The sequence below is a fragment of the Chrysemys picta genome, chromosome 2, assembly GCF_011386835.1.
Source record: "Chrysemys picta bellii isolate R12L10 chromosome 2, ASM1138683v2, whole genome shotgun sequence".
Lineage (NCBI taxonomy): Eukaryota > Metazoa > Chordata > Testudines > Emydidae > Chrysemys > Chrysemys picta.
The window spans coordinates 45089390-45108880 of NC_088792.1; the positions used below are offsets into that span (position 1 = coordinate 45089390).

Genomic DNA, 19491 nt, shown 5'->3' on the forward strand with positions numbered 1-19491 from the left:
GGAGCCAGCACCCACTCCCATGACTGAGGTATCTAGTGCCATCTGTGGGGAATCTGGCACAAAGATGGCACCCTCCCCGCACCAATGCCCCATCCTGCTCCCTTCCTGGCACTGCTGGACATGGGGCTTTCACCTGCTGAGCTGGGCAGGTGCATGTGGAAGGATGGCTCAGAAAATGACAAGGCAGAGATAGATGTGGTGGGGGTCAGGGATGAGCCCCCTCTGGACCCAGCCTCCTACTGCCTATGCTTATAGGACTGTAGTTGCCTGGAAAAACAAGTTACACAGTTCTTTGAAGGACAAGTGTATCAAGTGATTTCTCCAAAAGAAAAAGAAGAAAAAAAAATCTCCCTGGCCTCCTTTTTCATTGTGGATGCCTCTTTTGACATGCATCTGATGAAGTGGGTATTCACCCACAAAAGCTTATGCTTCAATACTTCTGTTAGTCTATAAAGTGCCACAGTGCAACTCTTTGTTGCTTTTTACAGATCCAGACTAACACAGCTACCCCTCTGATCTTTTGACACAGATTTTCAAAGAATATCAGGGTTGGAAGGGACCTTAAGTCCAACCCCCTGCTCAAAGCAAGGCCAATCTCCAGACAGATTTTTACCCCAGTTCCCTAAATGGCCCCCTCAATGACTGAGCTCACAACCTAGGTTTAGCAGGCCAATGCTCAAACCACTGAGCTATCCCTCCTGCTTTCTTTTAAACTTTCCACGTAACAATTGCCTATCTGCTAAGGTTGACTGTCCTACAATCTACCACACATTTAAAGTAATCTGTGGTAGTACTTCGTTATAATTAAAACAAATGAAAAATTATGCATTGATTTTAAGTTACATTTCTCATGGTTAATTCCTGTATGTAATAGCCTTTCAATTTTATTTTTAGAATGTCAGTTGCCATGGTGAAAGCAAATTCCCTCATTGCTGTTTCTCCCTCCCCGCCCCTCCCACTGCTTAGACGCTAATACTGTAAGCTTCAGACACAGAGCCTAATTATGTTCTGTAATAACTTTATCATATTCATTTGATGGTTTGTAGTTTGAAGTTAATTTGCAAATAATGTTATTGGCTCCAATATATTCTTCTTCTAGTTTAGGGCCATTTAAAAGAGTACAATTATTGAAAAGCATGTTGTCTTTTTAATTTCAGTTTTTAACCCATGTATTATGACCTTGTTTAGAAGACACTGACCCAGCTTTTGAGCGAAGTAATCAGTATGCTAAAAAGTAAAAACATATATGGCTTTGTATATAAAACCCACGAATTTGCAGATTCATTTTCAAACATGATAATCTCATTGTATGTGACAGGCCAAATTCGGCCAACTGCTGCATAAAGTGGGAGCACTTCCCATGTTTATTTCTGGGCTAGCAGCGGATTATAAAATGACGAATATTACTAGTATAGATTGGGAATAAACTGATAAAAAACTAAATGTAAGTGACAAAGTAATTAGGGGGAGGGATAGCCCAGTGGTTTGAGCATTGGCCTGCTAAACCCAAGGTTGTGAGTTCAATCCTTGAGGGAGCCACTTAGGGAGCTGGAGCAAAATCAGTACTTGGTCCTGCTAGTGAAAGCAGGGGGCTGGACTCAATCACCTTTCAAGGTCCATTCCAGTTCTAGGAGATAGGATATCTCCATTTATTTATTTAACTTGCACTAATTTGCCATTTAGCATTAAATGGGTATGGAAAGTGGAACCAAATCTGCTGTTTTACTTCCTCTTTGCATCACCATAATTCCAATGTCAATAGAGTTACCTCAGATTTACACCAGTGTAAATGGGGAACTGAATTTAGTCCTCATTGAATAACTTACATCACCATAAAAAGCAACAGAGGGTCCTGTGGCACCTTTAAGACTAACAGAAGTATTGGGAGCATAAGCTTTCGTGGGTAAGAACCTCACTTCTTCAGATGCACTTGGACCCTCTGTTGCTTTTTACAGATTCAGACTAACACGGCTACCCCTCTGATACTTTACATCACCATTTATGCCACTTCTGGATTGATTTGGCCTGACATCTCCAGGACAGTTGTATGCAAGGGCTCAATCAAACCTGTTTGGAACATGATCCAAAGGTCATCCCTAGCAGTGTAGTCAAAGAGATAGTCAGCTTCCTCCCCAGCATTGTGCTCCCTTCGTCCCTGAACCTCCAGAGAGAGTGAGCACTGAAGGCCAGACATCCACCCCCAGGGGCAGGGAGAGGGGTAGGGATCAGGAGATCAGATCTTCCGTGCACCTTGTGATGCAGGATATCCTTGCAGAAGTTTAATACAGCCTTTCATTTTTCACAGCTATTATCATTTGTCATATTTATACCCTTGAAATGCTGATTCTGAAAACGTACTTTGAAAAACTAGCCCTTCTTCTGTATACTATATGAACAGGGTAAAAAGATCTCTCTCTCTCTCCTTATTTTTTTCCATGACACATGCCAAAAACATAAAATCATACATTTTACTTCTTTGTGGCACTGTTGTAATCAATATAGGGCTGCAAAAGTACAGACAGCAGTTAAACCACTCATCTGCAGTATGAGGACTAAAACTCAGGACTTTAACTCCTATGAGACAGGCCTCTATTACTGTAGCTAAAGGAGAACTAGCACTAGCTGTTAGCAACATTAGGACTTCTATCTTTTCTTCAGATGATTCACTAGAGCGCAACAATCACAAACACTTGTGCAGGCTGGACAGCGAGGCACTGACGCACATACATCTAGCCAGAGCTTTGCACTGTCTGGCTTGATGCACTTCACATAAGAATAGTAAAATTCCAGTTAAAGTTTTATACAATTAGGTCCATGTAAGTTTAAGGCAAGATCATTGCACTGTGCCCATGTCTTACAGAATAAAAAGGTCCTCAAGACCGGCTTGGGAGACTTTTTGTTTTTACTTGGACTGTGAGATATAATTTGAATGTGAGTCTATGGGTCTGATTCTTCATTCACATACACCTGTGTAACTCCACTGACATAAATGGAGCTATTCACCAGCTATTACACACAGTAAGAGGAGAATCAGTACACATCAGCTTCTAAGACTAAGAGTACTAGATATAGGCTCCAACATAACTAAGATGTGTTATCATTCATTTTCCATCATAGTGAATATTTTTCCTTTTATTTTAATATTCCATGCTTATATAACAAGAGTAACTTTCATTATGGCAACCATCTTTTCAATGTTGTAAACGTTCAACACAAAGGAAAATTTTAAATTAGAAAAACATGATACACAATTTTTTTTTAAATCTATAGTTTCTTGGTAATGCTACTTGTAGGAGGTATAAGAGAAACACTAGAGCACTAGAGCTAATAAATGAATCATAATTTATTACACATATCTAAATGTAGATGCCCAGTTAAGCACCTAATTACATGAAAAATGCAACTGTACATTTAAATAGGTATTAATTGCCAGGTTCGCCTGTTTGGTTCTATGCTCACACTTAGGTACACAATGATTTTTATGTTGTTCAGCACCACCATGCATTCAAGTGCATGTCAGTATGGTTGTATGTGTCATTAGCATCAGTAGATTACAGGAGCAATTGAAATATGCAGGCCCATTGTGTTACAAATATAGTCCACACATTTAATTGAGATGACCATATAATGACTGTGCTGTGCCACTGCAAGTTTTTGATTTGATGAGTTGAGAAAGACTCTCTCTGTCAACCTGGTACGTGCTTCTAAGTTTTGGATTTAGTCGCTCATGGATGAGTTCTCAACTACCTGTCTATTGTAGCTATATTCTTTGTGTTCTTTTTCCTATTTCATTGACACTTACTGTATGCCATTAGAGAGCAAAAATACAGTTAGGTGTTCTATTCTTAGTGCTGGTCCATTTGCTTTGTTGATTGTAATCCTGACTGTCAAAGAAGTGAAATGGCACCACTCTTCAGTACCTGCTTCCACAGTACTAGCTTTCACATTGTTCTTTGTTTCCTTGACAGGTAGAAACTGTTTCTGTTTCTCCTCATGAATACTGTATGTGTGCCACTGAGCAGCTCATGGTGACAGCTAAAATTCAGCAAGAGTCACCAAAGGACATTTTTCAAATGTGTTTCTTTGCCCTGTCTTCAAGTAGAACAGGTTAATAAGAATAAGGGCTACTTGCATTGTTCTGTGGAGAATGAGATCTTCATTGTTTGAATAACTTTATGTTCTTGTTAAGTTTGGAGAGATGTCAGAAAAATGTGGTTTTCATTTTTTTCTAATCCAATTTAACAGTTTGGTCTGTAAAATATTGTTAAAATGGAAGTTGCTTTCTTGGGTTAAAAAATAACTTGTTTTACACATTAATCTGTATTGTAAATTGTAGAGAGTGAGAAGTGTTCAGAAGAGAAGGGCACCACAGGATACCTGTGCCAAACTGCAGTGGGAAATGGGGAACAAGCATGGGGGAAAGGGGAAATTTAAGAAAGTGGGTGAAAAGTACATGGTTAGTTTTCAAGAAATTGAAAGCTTGATTCATTATTTTAAATAGGGATTAGCAGATGTGCAATTTCAGTATCCAGTCCTCTGAAGTACTGAGCACTAGAACTGGTCAAACAATTTCCAGGGGAACGCTTTTCCGATGGAAGATTCTGATCCCACAGAATAGAAATGTTCCGTGTGAACGTGTCGATTCTGTCAAAACTTTTAATGGACACCCGGCACCCCCCGATGCCCCAACTCCCATGGCAGCTGCCTCTCAGGGCTGCCCAACTGCCCAGGAAGCCAGAACCCTTGAGAATTGAACAGCACAGGGAGGCAGCTGCCTGGGGAGTCATTGCAGCTGGAAGTAAGCTGACAATTTCCATTTTGTCTCACCCAAAAGGGAATTTTTTAGAATGTTTCTTCTAGTGAAAAAAATTCAATTTTTTGCTAGTTCTTCCCAATTTGGAATGAAATGTTTATCCAAAAAATCCCAATTTTCTGTGGGAAGGAAATACCATTTTCCAGGCAGTTCAACTAAGCACCTTCAAGTTCTACTAAACTTGACACTCCATAGAGACAGACACATCCTCGAAAGTCAATTGAACTTAGGCTCCTAAGTCCCTGATGTCACTTCTGAAAAAGGTATTTAGTTATCTAGGGCACTTAGGTCTTGCAATGCTGAGTAGAGCAATGCCCAAATGCCTTTAAAAATCTGGACCCAATCGTGACCACTGTTGTGATGTCTGTCCAAGAACGCAGAGAGGGTGGAATGATAGCTCTGAGAGGTGTGAATTGCCCCATTTTTCTTTATGGAGTGTTTATTCATATGCCCAGTTACAATAATTTAAATGTCAACATTGTTAACTAATTCATTTCTGTTCAAAGCAGGTAAGAAAGGAAAGGAAAGATCATATTATGAGAATGTGCACAACCTACTGTGAGGGCTGGCTGGTGTCCACTGAAAAAATACATCCTGTTAGAAAATGTGTTAATCAACTAACACAGGGATCGGCAACCTTTGTCATGTGGCCCATCAGGGAAATCCGCTGGCAGGCTGGGATGGTTTGTTTATTTCCGGTGTCCACAGGTTTGGCCGATTGCAGCTCCCACTGGCTGAGGTTCGCTATTCGAGGCCAATGGGGGCTGCGGGAAGTGGCGCAGGCTGAGGGATGTGCTGGCCGCCGAACATGTTAGCTGCTCATGGATAAACCATGGGGGGATTTTTTGAAACATTTGGCGGGGCTTGATTTGTGGGTGGAGGTTGGAGGAGAGCTACTACATTTTCCCCACCTTATGTTAGATATCTCCAGGTAGAGCTTTTACATATATTCTTCCAAGCTCTCTTTCTTAGCATGTGAGCAAATGCTCAGTCTTGAGAAGACATGCTATGTTTTGTTACTTTTAGGCAGGAGAGGTTCTGGGTTGAGGGAACCATGTAAGAAACATAAGAGTCTTATTTGGTCTCTTATTGTGTAAATTCTTAAGGAAGAGTTGCTGCTTGCTGGATGAGCTTTCTGAGGAAAAAAAGGATTTCCTGCATGCTGTTTGTGACCATCTCCATTCCAGAACTCATAGAGATGTGTAATTAAAACAATATCCAGACTCTATGTCACTGATGTCTCCTCCAATGGAAAATTGAGCCGCAAGGCTCAGGCATTTGTTATTGCTCAGGAAAGGGGAAATTATATCAGACAGATTATTACTAATACTAATTTTTTGCTATAAAACTAGATTTAATTGCCGTATACTCAGTTTTTAGCCTTGACGCTCGGAAGGGAAAGACCAGGGCTGGCTCCAGCGTTTTTGCTGCCCCAAGCGGGGGGAGGGAGGGGAAAGCCGCAATCGGTGGCACTTCGGCGGCAGCTACTGCCGCCGCTTCATTCTTCGGCAGCAGGTCCTTCCCTCCGAGAGGGATGGAAGGACCAGCCGCCGAATTCCTGCCGAAGAGCCGGACGTGCTGCCCCTTTCCATAGGCCACCCCAGGCACCTGCTTGCTGTGCTGGTGCCTGGAGCCGGCCCTGGGAAAGACTAACATGGTTACTTTTCTGACAGGTTTCAAGTAAGACCATACTAATGCCACTTGGCTTTCCCTTTGCCCATTTTTTGTAAGGAGAGGGACTAACTCTTTTTAAAGGTTTTAAAAGGTTCTATCATTGAACAATACATAATTATTATTTTACAAACTGTAGATGGGATCCTGGCATTCAGCACCTTTTTACTTTAGATTAGCCCTTCATATGAAAGGGATAAATATTGTTATGGGCTTCCTCCTCCCCAATAGCTTGGTTAACAGTGTGGTTTAGAGAGAGCAGGGGGAATACGATTGAACCAAAATGTTCTTTTAGAGGGTTGTGCCACATATTGCCAGCTACGGGGAGGCAGACACTGCTGTGCGAGGACTGTGACAGCATTAAAGTGTGTTGGATATTTTAGACCAGTGTTTCTCAATGATCAGTCCATGCACTGGCGCCAGTCTCTGAGCTTTCCCTGACACAGTCTAGGAAGGTATGAAGCCAGTCCCTGGTATCAAAAAGGTTGAGAAGCTCGGTTTTAGACAATATGGAGTTGCAGTCTCCATTCACTTACCCTGATGCTACAATATTAAGTCTGAAACTCCTAGTGGTGGCCCTCAAATATAGCTCTGAGTACTTTCCACAGAACACTTAGGGCTTTTCAATGAAACCCAGTTAGCCATATTCATTCTAGGTATAACTTAATTAAAGACCTCTATGGATGGATTTGGCACAACGGGTTTAGAAGACAGTTATCCCTGATTCCATGACCAGTGCTTCTTATACTACTTGGTAAGCCAGTTCTGTTATCTCTCCTGGCAGTGGGATGTCAGCAGCTACCATGAATTCCATAGTTGTTATACTTTTGTCATTAGAGCATCATGATGTGACAGCCCCATCTCCATTCCTCAAATCCTATAGTGTCATTAAGTGACCCCTACACAGTTTCTGCATTCCACTTCTTCCTTAACCCAACTGATCCTCGGGCATAAATATAAGGAGAGACAAGGGATACCTCCTCCCAACTTTAAGCCTTGGCAGACGACAACATGTAATCCACCAACTTTTGGCGGTCTGTAGAGAGGAGGGGAATCATCAGAGCGGAGGATGAAGACAGTCTGAGGCTGCTTTCAGCAGCAGTGCTCAGGCCTGTGTCCCTTGGCGCTCTACCTGCTGCTAACAGACAGACAGACAGGGGAGTGAAAGTGTGATATGGGTTCAGAGGCACATGGGGATTTGAGGGTAGAGAGCGGGCTTGCTGGAGACAATGAAGGAGTTGTGGGAAGTAGAAGAACTGGGTGATGTCACATGGAGAAGTCTGGGTGGTGAAGGAAAATTGGGGCATTTAAAAACAGGGTGAAACTTGCCATTATGTTTTCCTGAAGGCAGTCAGGGAGAAAGTAACTTGTATTTGAATCTTTTTCCGATCAGTGATGGGAGGTGGTCTTGCAGTCTCTGTCCTCCCCCACCTTTGGTTCAGATATACTCCACTGCCAGTTGAACTTGACAGTTGTTGGCAACCAGTAAAATCTGTGTATGGTGCGCTGCAACTACAGTAATAGAACCCATCAGTCAAAGCCTTATCACCTATTATTTAGATGGGCTACTTGGCTTCATATCAGAGTTAGTTATAAATGGGCACTGCAGCCTATGAGTCTTAAAGATTTTAATTAGTTCTAAGATAGACAATCATCATATTCCCTAAGAACGCAGTCATCATTTTCTTGTGCTGAGTGCTTCTTTCTTTTTTTCCCTACAGTATCACCTGTGCAAAACTTCGTAATTAAAATATTAACATTGGGGAACTAAAGAATTCAAAGAACCTATATAATATGGCTTCATTATACATTGCTCAGCATTAATTCTCTGAAATCTAGGCATATCAGGTACATAGAAATGTTGTGAATTTGATCATAAGAGATTTAAGATGCCTGATGAAATAGTGTGGCCACCCCTTTTCTCCCTTCAATTACAACTGGGATTTTAAATACTACACATGCATGCACACACACCTATTCACATGAGTATACAGCCCCGCACAAATATCTCTATGCCACATATTATATACAAACACATGTGAGTTTATACAAGTAGATTTATACATATTATGGATTTAATCCTGATCTGTTTGAAGGCAATGGCAAAACTTCCACTGAATTCAACTGGGCTAGGATCTCACTCTGCATATGTGTGCATAATGTTCATATATAATGTACATCCATCCATAAGTGGATGTGCATGTGTGTGTATCTGCATCTAATGTAAGCCTGTATGAGACCAGCCATAAATAGTTTTGTTATTTTGTTACATCAGATGAAAATAATATTTTGAATCTTCACTTGAGACACTATTTTAAGCACATTTTTATTATCTCCTGTTGCACATTGCCTTCAGCAGGAGCACAAGAATGTAGTAAGAAGAAATGCATTTGCTCTGTACATATTTAATCCTTTCCCTTTTACTCCTTTCACACAGCGACTGAAAGATTTAAAACAAAGGGAATTTGCTCGAAATGTGGCTTCAAAGTCATGGAAAGATGAGAAGAAACAGGAAAAAGCACTCAAGCGGCTCCACCAGCTTGCTGAATTACGGAAGCAGTCTGAATGGCAAGTATTTAAAATTTATGTTACGTTTTAACACCCTCTTTCCTCATTCCCAGAAGAAATCTCTAACTTTTATTCCTGCTTTCTGTAATGTACAGAGAGCACATCTACTGTAACCCATTTTTAGTTATCATGGACTCCAAATGTTCCTGTTCTGAAAACCATAAAATTGAAAGACCTTCAATTAATTACTTGGCATCTGAAGGTTTTGTGTTTTTCTCCCCTGTAGCCTGTTAATCTAATCTCCTCTGAATTGAGTGATTTGAAGATGATTTTACAAGATCAGCATTTTATCTTATTAAAATTGACCTGAATAGGCTAGTATAACTCTTAGTAGTTTGTAGAGAGTGAAAGGAAAAGGCTAAACAGACCTTAATGACTCTGTATTGAGTCTGCAAAGCCTTTCATTACTTTTAGTAGACTTATGCTATTCAGGTAGTTTCTCTCTAGAGTAAATGACAGTATCATTGTGTGAATGAAAAACAGATGTAATTAGCTCAGTTAAATTTACCCAGTACTGTAGTTAAACTGATGATAATAACAGAGGTACAGTACAATGTTTATACTAATAAAACTTTATGTTTGACAAATCTTTTTTGTTTAATGACACTTACATACACTAAATGCTTCAACAGAGTAGGTTGTTACCAGACCTTCAATTGATGTTAATCTGTGACCATAATGGGTTAATTAAACTGTCATTCTTATGTTAAAAACAAACCAAGTTTTCAGTACAGTGGAAATAATAACATTCATGGTGTACTATACAACGATTTTAGGCCAATTCAATCTTTTTGGGGTAAAAGGTTGAAGTTGTCACTTAGCACTCTGCATTAGGGCTGACTGGAAAAAAAATAATTCTATTTCATGAAAATCTTCAAGGTTTCAGAATCTGTTTTCTGTTTGATGGAGAACAAAAATGAGATCTTTTGAAACTCCTCGTGAAAAAACATGAGTGCAAGAACCCACAGTAACCAATATTCCAGTAGGTAGGGCACTCACATGAGATATAGAAGATGCAGATTTCAGGTCCCTGCTCTGAACCAGGCTATGACATCACTCTCTCTCTCTTTCTTTGGCCCATAAATATTCAATGATTTATACAAAACAGAGCAGCTCCAACAGCAGAGTTTTAGGGTACATCTACATGTTGAGTGGGAGCTGTAATTTGCAGTTTGAGGAGACACACCCACTCTAGTTCTGATCAAACTGGAGTGTTAAAAATAGAATGTAGCTCCAGTGGCATGAGCACTGGGGTGAGGGGTCTAGTTGCCCAAGTATGTACCTCGTGTCTCAGATGGGATAGTACACTAGGCAGCCTGCCCTTCCCACTGCTTGAGCCACTGCAGCGACACTTCTATTTTTAAGGTGCTAGCTCAATCAAAGCTAGAGTGTGTATGTCACCTCAAGCTGGAAATGACACCTCCCCGCAATGCATAGACGTAGATGAGAGAGATTGACTCCATAGTCTGGCGATTAGGGCATTCACGTGGGATATGAGAGAACCAGCTTCAAGACCCTGCTCCAAATCAGGCTTCAATGAATGAGCATTTTCTATCAAAAAATATTTTGTTGAAAAAATTCCTGACCTGCTCTACTAAGAATGACTGCAGTAGAATAGTCTTCAGGTAAAGTTGGGTTTTCATACAACTTAATTAAATGAAATACACTTACCTGTGAAAAGGCTCTTTATGCCCTTCTACATCAGAGGGATAAATTGTGTGCTGTCCCCAGACAGACTGATAAGATAGGGAGATAACGCCAACATTGGGCTGGGAAGGAATCAATACATTGGCTTTTAGAAAGATCCTGCTACCCCTAACTCCTGATAGGGGGCAAAGAAAGGTAGTAGTTGCTATTTCTATCCACAGTGGCTGGAATAATGGGTGCAGAGAGCGGTAGTACAGTGCTGCATCGCTGCCCCCATGTTAGGTGTCCTACTGCCAGCTCTCAATTGATCTGGGGAAAGGGTAGCCATAAACAGAGGTCCTGCTGTCACCAGAGTCACAACTAGCGCTTTGAAATGTATTGCCAGTTTCACAAGAGCTGAGCTCCCTATGGGTCTAAATGCTGGCTGTCTCAAAGTTACTACTAACACATGCATGGATACATACTGATACACCAGCATTAGTAGACACCCTGAAAAGACCACCACCACTCACTGCACCCCCTAAGAGATTATTCTTGCATGACACACAAATAAATGGCATGGGAACGGCATAGGAGCTCTCATTGCTAAATGAGGGGCATATGCATACACAGCCCTGGAACATGCCTCTGATGCTAACCCAGAATTTTCCTTTTTGGCTCTCACTGCCGAAGGCCTGCAGAGCCACCTCTCTGTGGGTTTTAAGTGACATCAGAAACAAAGCAAATAAATGGACTCCCCACACTCTCCTTCTACTCATACTTTTAGACACAGGTAGAATTTTTCCCTGTACTGAGTTAAAATATTTTCCAGTTTCACTCAAATTCTGATTTCATGTCCAAAATGCTTGGCACGGATGTATTATGTACTAGTTCTGCTACACTGCATTGATTGCAAGAGCAGATATTTGTCTAGCAAAACTCATTTTTAAAGCATAAGTAAAGAGACCATTAGTCCAGTGATCATATATGTCTGATCTCGAATGCAAAACAACACAGAGCAGTCATTCTTGTTCCCAGTTGGTCACTTATTAGAAGGACAGACTGCTAGAGTTCTGGGTCAAAGCTACATTAGAATATCTTGAACTGAAAAAAATATTCAGGAAGGTAAACTATACATTTAAATCTAAAAGGTTTGGGAAAAGGGGAAAAAATACAAGGGAGTCAAATACAGGATGAGGAGATGTGAAAATGATAGCCAAATACTGGTGGGTACTGAGACTAGTCTCGATCAACACCATGTGTAATTGCCATGACCATTAATGGAAGTTGGCTGCATGCACCAAGGAGAGAACCCATGTCCTTTGGTATCAAAAAGTGAGGGGGAAGTGTTATAAAACAGATGAGATAATTTATAGAAAGGAAGTTAATGCAAAATACTAAAGTCTTATGGTAGCTTGGATGCGTTTTTTAATACTTAACGTCTCTTTGAATGTTTCACAAAAGAATTGTATTGCAGAATAAAGTCCCTTATATTACAAAGAAGAAAAAAAAAAAGAAGAGGGCATTAAAACATGTTAGCTCTGAAAGAATCACACTGAGTAATATACCTGAGAAAAATCCCTTTTCTCACTTAGGGCCCAATTCTGCCATTCTTCCATGTACAAATCTCCCTTTTGTTGGAGTTTTGCATGTGGCACTTCACAATCAGAACCATAGTCCCTATGAAAAGCTGACCTAAATTATCACGGGCCAGATTCTGATCTCAGCTGCACTGGTATAAATTCATAGTAACTCTACTTAAGCCAATAGAGTTTGCTCTGGATGTACAAAATGTGGCTATGTGCTCAGTTAAAAGCATGCCAGTTACTGAGAATAAAGACTTTCTTTGCTTTTTTAGAGGTGGCCTCGGCCGGAGTGAATTGCATTTATAGGCTATAGAAACAATCTAATAGCTTTCAATTTCAACAGCATTAATGACCCCCTCCTTCAACAGACTGAGCCTGAGAAATGTTAATAATTTCTTATTTCAATTATTTAATTAAAAATCCATTCATTTTATTTCTTTATTTATAGCATCACAGGCAGCAGACCAGTGTTTAAAGCTCCCAGGCTGGAGGTGGAAAAGCAACAACTACAAGAAGGAATTTTCATAGATAAAAATGGCAGAATCACAGCAGGTACCAAGAGTATGGCTCTGTGTGAAGGACAAAGTCACTCCAGAAGCATGTTAGAGAAACAACAGGCGCTTACACTAAACAAGCACCAATCACATACCGAGAGACCCTGTTCGCTTGGAAATCAAGCCTCACAAGCATTCTCAGATGGCACCAATATTAGTCACAGGACAGGAGTTTCTTTTTCTTTCTCTAAAAAAGCCCAGTTAAAGTTAGAGTCATCAGCATCAGTTTTCAGTGAGAACACTGAAGAAGCATATGATGGTAGTGAATCACCTAACCATAAAACAAAACAAACGCCTGAGGGCTGCCAGTCTTGCACAGTTTTGCGTGAGGATACAAAAGCAAGTGTGGATAGAGGATTAAATATCCCACAAGGTCAAATGGATATCATTGCATCAAGCAATACAGCAGCAAAAACTAAAACAGTAAAAGAAACTGAGAAAAACAGCGATAAAGAGTTAGAAGAAATTGTCAGCGCTCATTCTTCATTCTGCAAAACCGAAATGCAGCTTTCACATTTGGATTTGACTGGTTCGATGAGAGAAACAGAACAACAAGGTGAGTTGAATGAGACTGAGAAATTATTGGAAACTCTCATTTCACCTCCAAGCCAAACTACCAATCTTTGTACCCAGCAGAACCCTTACAAGCACAGTGATATCATGCTAAGTGACCTCTTAACGGAGTTCCCACCACAACACCCAGCTGAGCAGGGATATGTAAGTGAGCTGCATTACAATCCCAGTGTGGTCAAGACAGAGACATTCTTTGAGAGTTCAGGAACTGTGAATGGAAGCACAGAAATGCAACCAAGTGAGACATTGGTTAAGGAGATGAAGCCCAAAGCATTGCCGTTTCTTCATGTACTGAGCAAAGATGGCAGCACTGCCCTTCAGTGGCCCACAGAACTTCTTTTGTTTACAAAAACTGCACCCTGTATTTCCTATGGCTGTAATCCATTATATTTTGACTTTCGACTTTCTCTAAACCATAGAGATCGTAAAGAGCATGAAACAAACACAGAAAGGTGTAGTGAGCCCCCTACAAATACGAATGCAGATGAAAATGAAACCTCAGGTTTAATAGAAGACAAGCAAATGTCAATGGAACAAGATAATCAGTCACTGAAACCAAAGAAGATGAAAGATTCCAAAACCCATAACAAAGCCCAGCAAAAAGCTGATTCAGACACAGAGAAAGAAATGAATGGAAGTGATCAAAAGTACATTTCACATTATTCGAATGAAAACATACCCAAAGTGCCTGCTTTCCTTGATGTCTCACAAAAGGATTATACAAGAGAAAGAAGTCTCCATGCCAGAACACCTAGGAGATCTTTAAAGCACCATTTGCATAGCTGTGAAAGAAGAACTAACAGTGATGGAAATGAAGGCATTTCCTTTTTGCCTTGTGTGTCTAGGACTAAAAGGCATAAAACTGCAAAATGTGATTTAAGTTATTCTGAAGAAATACATGAAAACCAAAACAACTGCAAATCCATTCAAAACTGGCCTGGATGCAGCAGTGATGTAAGTGACAGTGGAAAAGATTCGATTGGAAGTTTCCTTAGTTATAAATCAAGTTCTCAAAGCAGGTATTCGGAAAATGAAGGGTGTGGAGGTTATACAAGATACTGGAGATTCTCATCCTCCCAAAAGTCATCCTCTGACAGACATTCTAGCTATTCTGACACTTCCATTAGCAGTACAACTAGCTATGTAAGTAGCTCCTCTAGTCACAGATCAAGTGATCACAGTAGAAGTCACTTGCTCTTCTGTTGTAAAAGAAAAAACAAGACAGTTGAAAGGCACAAACGTAAACACAGAAAGCACAACTGTATTTCCTCTTCTGATGATGCAGATGAGGATTACCTTTTCTACAGTAAAAGTCAAAGAACTAGAAACTGGACACAGAGGGATACAATTAAATATCAAAGACATTCAAGACGTAGAGATTTACACCATAGAGACAGATCAAAGCAAAGCAGAAATACACACCGACATTCTGGCAGAAAATACAGCAGAAATAGAAGACACCACAGCTCCAAAAGTTCTTCCACCAGACATTCAAGAAGCAGTGGAAGATCATCTAGCTGCAGAAGATCAACAGCCAGTAGTTCAGGATCCTTCTCAAAAGAAACAGTATATTATTTGAACAAAAGCAAGGAAGAGACAGAAGGCTGTTACAGCACTGAACCAGGAAAAACAGAATCTACACATTTTGACTCACAGAATGTGAATTGTCAGTCAAAAAAATTTCATGTTGGCTCTTCTGAAAACTCAGCAAAAGACACAGTGAGAGACAGAACGTCATTGACAGCCAGGCTACTTTTAGAAAGAGTGAAATCCAAGAAAAACCAAGAACAAGCACACAATTCAGAGGGATTTTCAAACTATTGTGTGATGGAATTGGAGGATAACTCACAAAGTCACTTTGCTAGTAAATTTCCATCATCAGTAGGTGACATAGCAATATTACCTATGCCTGAAAAAGCCCTAGATATAAGTAAAAAAGTTTTAAGGAATGAGGAAACCAGTTCATTAGAAAGCAGTGCAAAGAAAGACAATTTTGAAGCTTCACAGACAAATAATGTTACTCGTACAACAGGCACTAATTATGATAATTGCCTTTTTAAAGACATAATTCAAATAGGAATAGGCTATCAGGCTCCCGGCATAAAAAGGAACACAGCAATAAAGGAACAATCAAATCTCTTAATTAGTGAAGTACAACCTTTTATACAAAGCTGTGACCCGGTACCAAATGATTTCCTTGGTGCTTTTCCTTCTAATAAATATTCTGTTGTTAATTCAGCAGAGACCAAAGAAGAAGTACATGATGTAAGCATGAACTTGCATCGAGTGGAAGGAAATGTAAACACTGATTGTGACAGTGCTATGCATAAGTGTGATGAAACAGAAAATGAGCTAGAAATGTACAGGAAATCCATCTCCCCTCCTTTAACTCAACAGCCTATCACATTTTCACCTGATGAAATAGACAAGTACAGGTTACTTCAGCTGCAAGCCCAGCAGCATATGCAGAAACAACTCCTGGCAAAGCACCTTAAAGTTTTGCCTGCCACAGGACCGTCTGCCTTCTCTGCAACACCAGCAGTTCATTCTGTTCCCAGTCAGCATCATGCTTCTGTCACCACAATCCACCATACCCTTCTGCAACGCTTTGCGGTCTCCACTTCTGTACATCCTCATAGCAGTCATCTTTCCTTGACCAACATGCACCCACTCTCCGAATCATATTTCACTCCTATATCACTTTCCCCGTTAGCTCCAACCATCATTCCTTCCCACCCTACTCTACTGACAGGACGCCCACTGCATTTGCTCTCCACCACACCCATTCACCCTTCCTATCTGACCCTCCCATCATTGCCACATACTGCATTTATCCCTACTTTATTCACTCCACACCTGAATGCAGCTGCTGCCCTACATCTGAATCCTTTAATTCATCCATTGTTCCAAGGGCAAGATCTTCACCACCATTCTTGCTCTAGCTAGACCCTGCTGTTACCTGGACTGAGAGACATTTTCCAAGGTTTCTAGTTATTTAAATTAGCAAAACTATTACTCCTTTGCTCCAAAAAGAAATTTGAAGAAAAACTGGCATTTCATAATCAGTCACACATCCAAAGGGAAGTGGTAGGAGCACATCAGCAATATTTAAAAGTCAAGGAAAGTGACAGAATATGAATGTTGATTTAGTTTTCACATCACCAAGGGCTTGTCTTCACTGCAGGGTTAAGTCGATCTAAGTTATGCTACTCCAGCTACGTTATTCACATATAACGTAGCTGGAGTCAATGTAACTTAGGTCGACTTACCCCGGTGTCTTCACTGTGTTGCATCGATGGGGGATGTTCTCCGGTCAACTTCCCTTACTCTTCTTGGAGAGCTGGAGTACAGGGGTCAACTGGAGGGCACTCTGCAGTCGATTTAGTGGGTCTTCACTAGACCCGCTAAATCGATCCCTGCTGCATTGATTGCAGCAGCGTCAATCTCCCTATAGTAGAGACAAGCACCATGTGAAAATTAAAACTAGAAGGAAGCAGTAATGCTAACTTAGTTCTGCAGAAGGAATTAGAATATTGGCAGAACTCAGTAGCTCTAAGTTTCAGTGGGGCTGGAGCTGGTCTTGAGATGTGGGGAACTGTACCTGACACCCTCATGCTTTGTTTTCTCCCCTGCCAAGCAGAGCTCTAGAGAATCTTGCCCAAAGAATCTATATATACTTTTCTCAAAAAAATGTGTACCCCTTCTCAGAAAATGTTTGCTGGAAATTATAATGTTACATTGGTCTCAGCTAGGCCCAACATCAGCATGGTTAGTTTTTGCAAATAATTCTCTGTATGTGGTCTTTGGTTAGGGAACCAGAATTTCACCAGAAAGGTGAAATTCTACCTCTGTCCTATGCAGCACCACTGAAGCTAATAGTGATGCATGGGTATAATGCAGAGCAGAATTGACAACTGTAGTGGAAAACTCTCAACAGTATGAAATAAAACTGGACTGAAAAAAACAACTGGTAAAAATGAACATGCAATGAAGTTCCTAACATAATTTCCAAAATTCTCAAAGTACAAGTTAAGGCTGTGATTCAGCAAGGCACTGAACCACGTGCCCAACCTTCAAACACATTAGAAATTCTATTGACATCAATGGGTGTACTCATATACCTAGAGTTAGCTGTGTGCTTCAACGGAGCCTCAACTGATTATATTTTATGGTGGTCTAATACTCAACACTGAATACTCTGTATGAAATTAAGTTCTTGATTGCAGTTAGAGTACAGCTATGCCTGTTAATATCACTGGCCAACAAAACAGCTGATTCCTGTTAATTTGGATTTAGTGCACAGTTGATAATCTACACACCCAGAATTAATTCCCAATACATATAATAGCAAACTTTTGAGGAATTTTATTTCATGATATTCGGTTAGCTATAGAAAGAGAGGAAAGTAGCTGTGGTTAGAATATAGCAAGTTTTTAAAGCAAAATCTATAGCTGATTTTTAACTTGGTTTCAATCAACCTGAAATGAAAATAATCTAGTCACAATCAAGTAAAACTGCAGGTTCAGATGAATTCTGCGGAGTGGCCTAGTGTTATTAGACCATAACATTGAAGTGTGGCCACTATTTCTGGATGCTCAACTCAACCCAACTAATGCTTGATTTTCAGAGATGTTGAGAGCCAGGGAGCTGATCCCCTCTGAAAACCTGGCTTTAGACACTCTGATTGGACACCCAAAATTAGTAGACATATTTGAAACTTTTGGATTAATTCTATAGCTACCACAGTTCCGTGGGCATGTTACAGCCTAATAAGACAAGTTCCCTGCCCCAAAGAGATGACAATTTAAGGGGCCAATCCAGCATCCATTAAAATCAATGCAAGTGATTCCTTTCTTTCAGAGTTAGTTTGGGACTTATTTAGCCAACACACTGACAAAAGGAGGAGCGGAAGGGGAGAAATGACAGTTTGAGCGACTGAGTGGGGGGGCCTCAACAATAGTTTTGTTTAATCATTAAAATTCCATAATCTCCAAAACAAGGGAGGTAGATGGGCTATTGGTTATAAAACTCCTTTAAGAATGATAGTTATAGAGTGACTTAGGGATGACATGTCAAACTGGGTCTAGGTGTGCGTGTGTAGTTACCACAGCTGCATGCGTATGTTGAGCAATTGTACCTGCAAATGGATAGATGCCTAAATACCCAACTGTGCATGCAACTGCAGTAACTGTTTGTACAGGATGAATACAAAGTATACAAAGGTATATGTGCAAATGCACATACATTTTTACATATGAACCTCAAGGTCTTACTTCAAAGACTGATGCACCTGTTTATCTCTGCACCCTTGAGTACTCCTACTGACTTCAATAGGACTGTTCACTTCTGTAAAATTAAGCATATATGCATAAGTCTTTTCAGGATCAGATTCTTCACTTTTGAAAGGCAACAATACTAATTAAGACATATTTATGATAGCAAAAAAAATCAACCAAACAAAAAAAGATAGTCCACATAGTATCAGATTGCTTATAAAAATCTAAAAAAAATTGTTATACACATCACCTGTTTATATAAAGTAAATTAAATAATTGAGAACAGAATCAAATTAAGAAAAATCAAGAAAAAGTCATTGCTTCAGATAAATATGGAAGATCTTGTGAAACAAATATCCGAAAACCCAAATGAAAACAATAAAACCTAGTAAGTAGAACTGTGAAAAACAGAAGTAAAGCTATTGATGGAGAAAGTAGAGCTAAAAAGGTACAGAAACAGAATGAAAACAAAATAGTCACTATGGGCTACATTTAAAGGGAGGCTAAAATTGATTCCTTGGTGCATTTAAGTGGATTTTCTTGAAAATGTTTGTTAAATTGTAGTTTAATATGACTTATTTGCTGAATTTATTCCCACACTTTGGTTTGCAGTATGTTGTTTTTAAAAACACATAGACCTTGTTAATACCAGCATTCTTAGGTCTGATGTGTGCAGCAAAGCTCCGGTTCCAATTTTATTCAGAATTATTTTAAAGAAAGTTACAGTATGTGGGTGGTGTTGGGATGGTATCTCATGGGAAAGTGTGGTATCTGCACTCAAAGTCAATACATATTTTAGCATAATTATATATTCTTTGGCCCTT

The 19491-nt window shown here is 40.0% G+C and overlaps 1 protein-coding gene across 1 annotated transcript in view; it reads left to right on the forward strand.

Moving 5' to 3' along the window:
- ZNF804B (zinc finger protein 804B) overlaps window positions 1-18982 on the forward strand; it is a 364064-nt gene extending 345082 nt beyond the window's left edge. The window contains exons 3-4 of the mRNA XM_065586988.1: window positions 8922-9052; window positions 12713-18982. Coding sequence (XP_065443060.1) covers window positions 8922-9052; window positions 12713-16337 — 3756 coding nt within the window. The 3' untranslated portion in view covers window positions 16338-18982. The remainder of the gene's footprint in view (window positions 1-8921; window positions 9053-12712) is intronic.
- The last annotated feature ends 509 nt before the right edge of the window (window positions 18983-19491 follow it).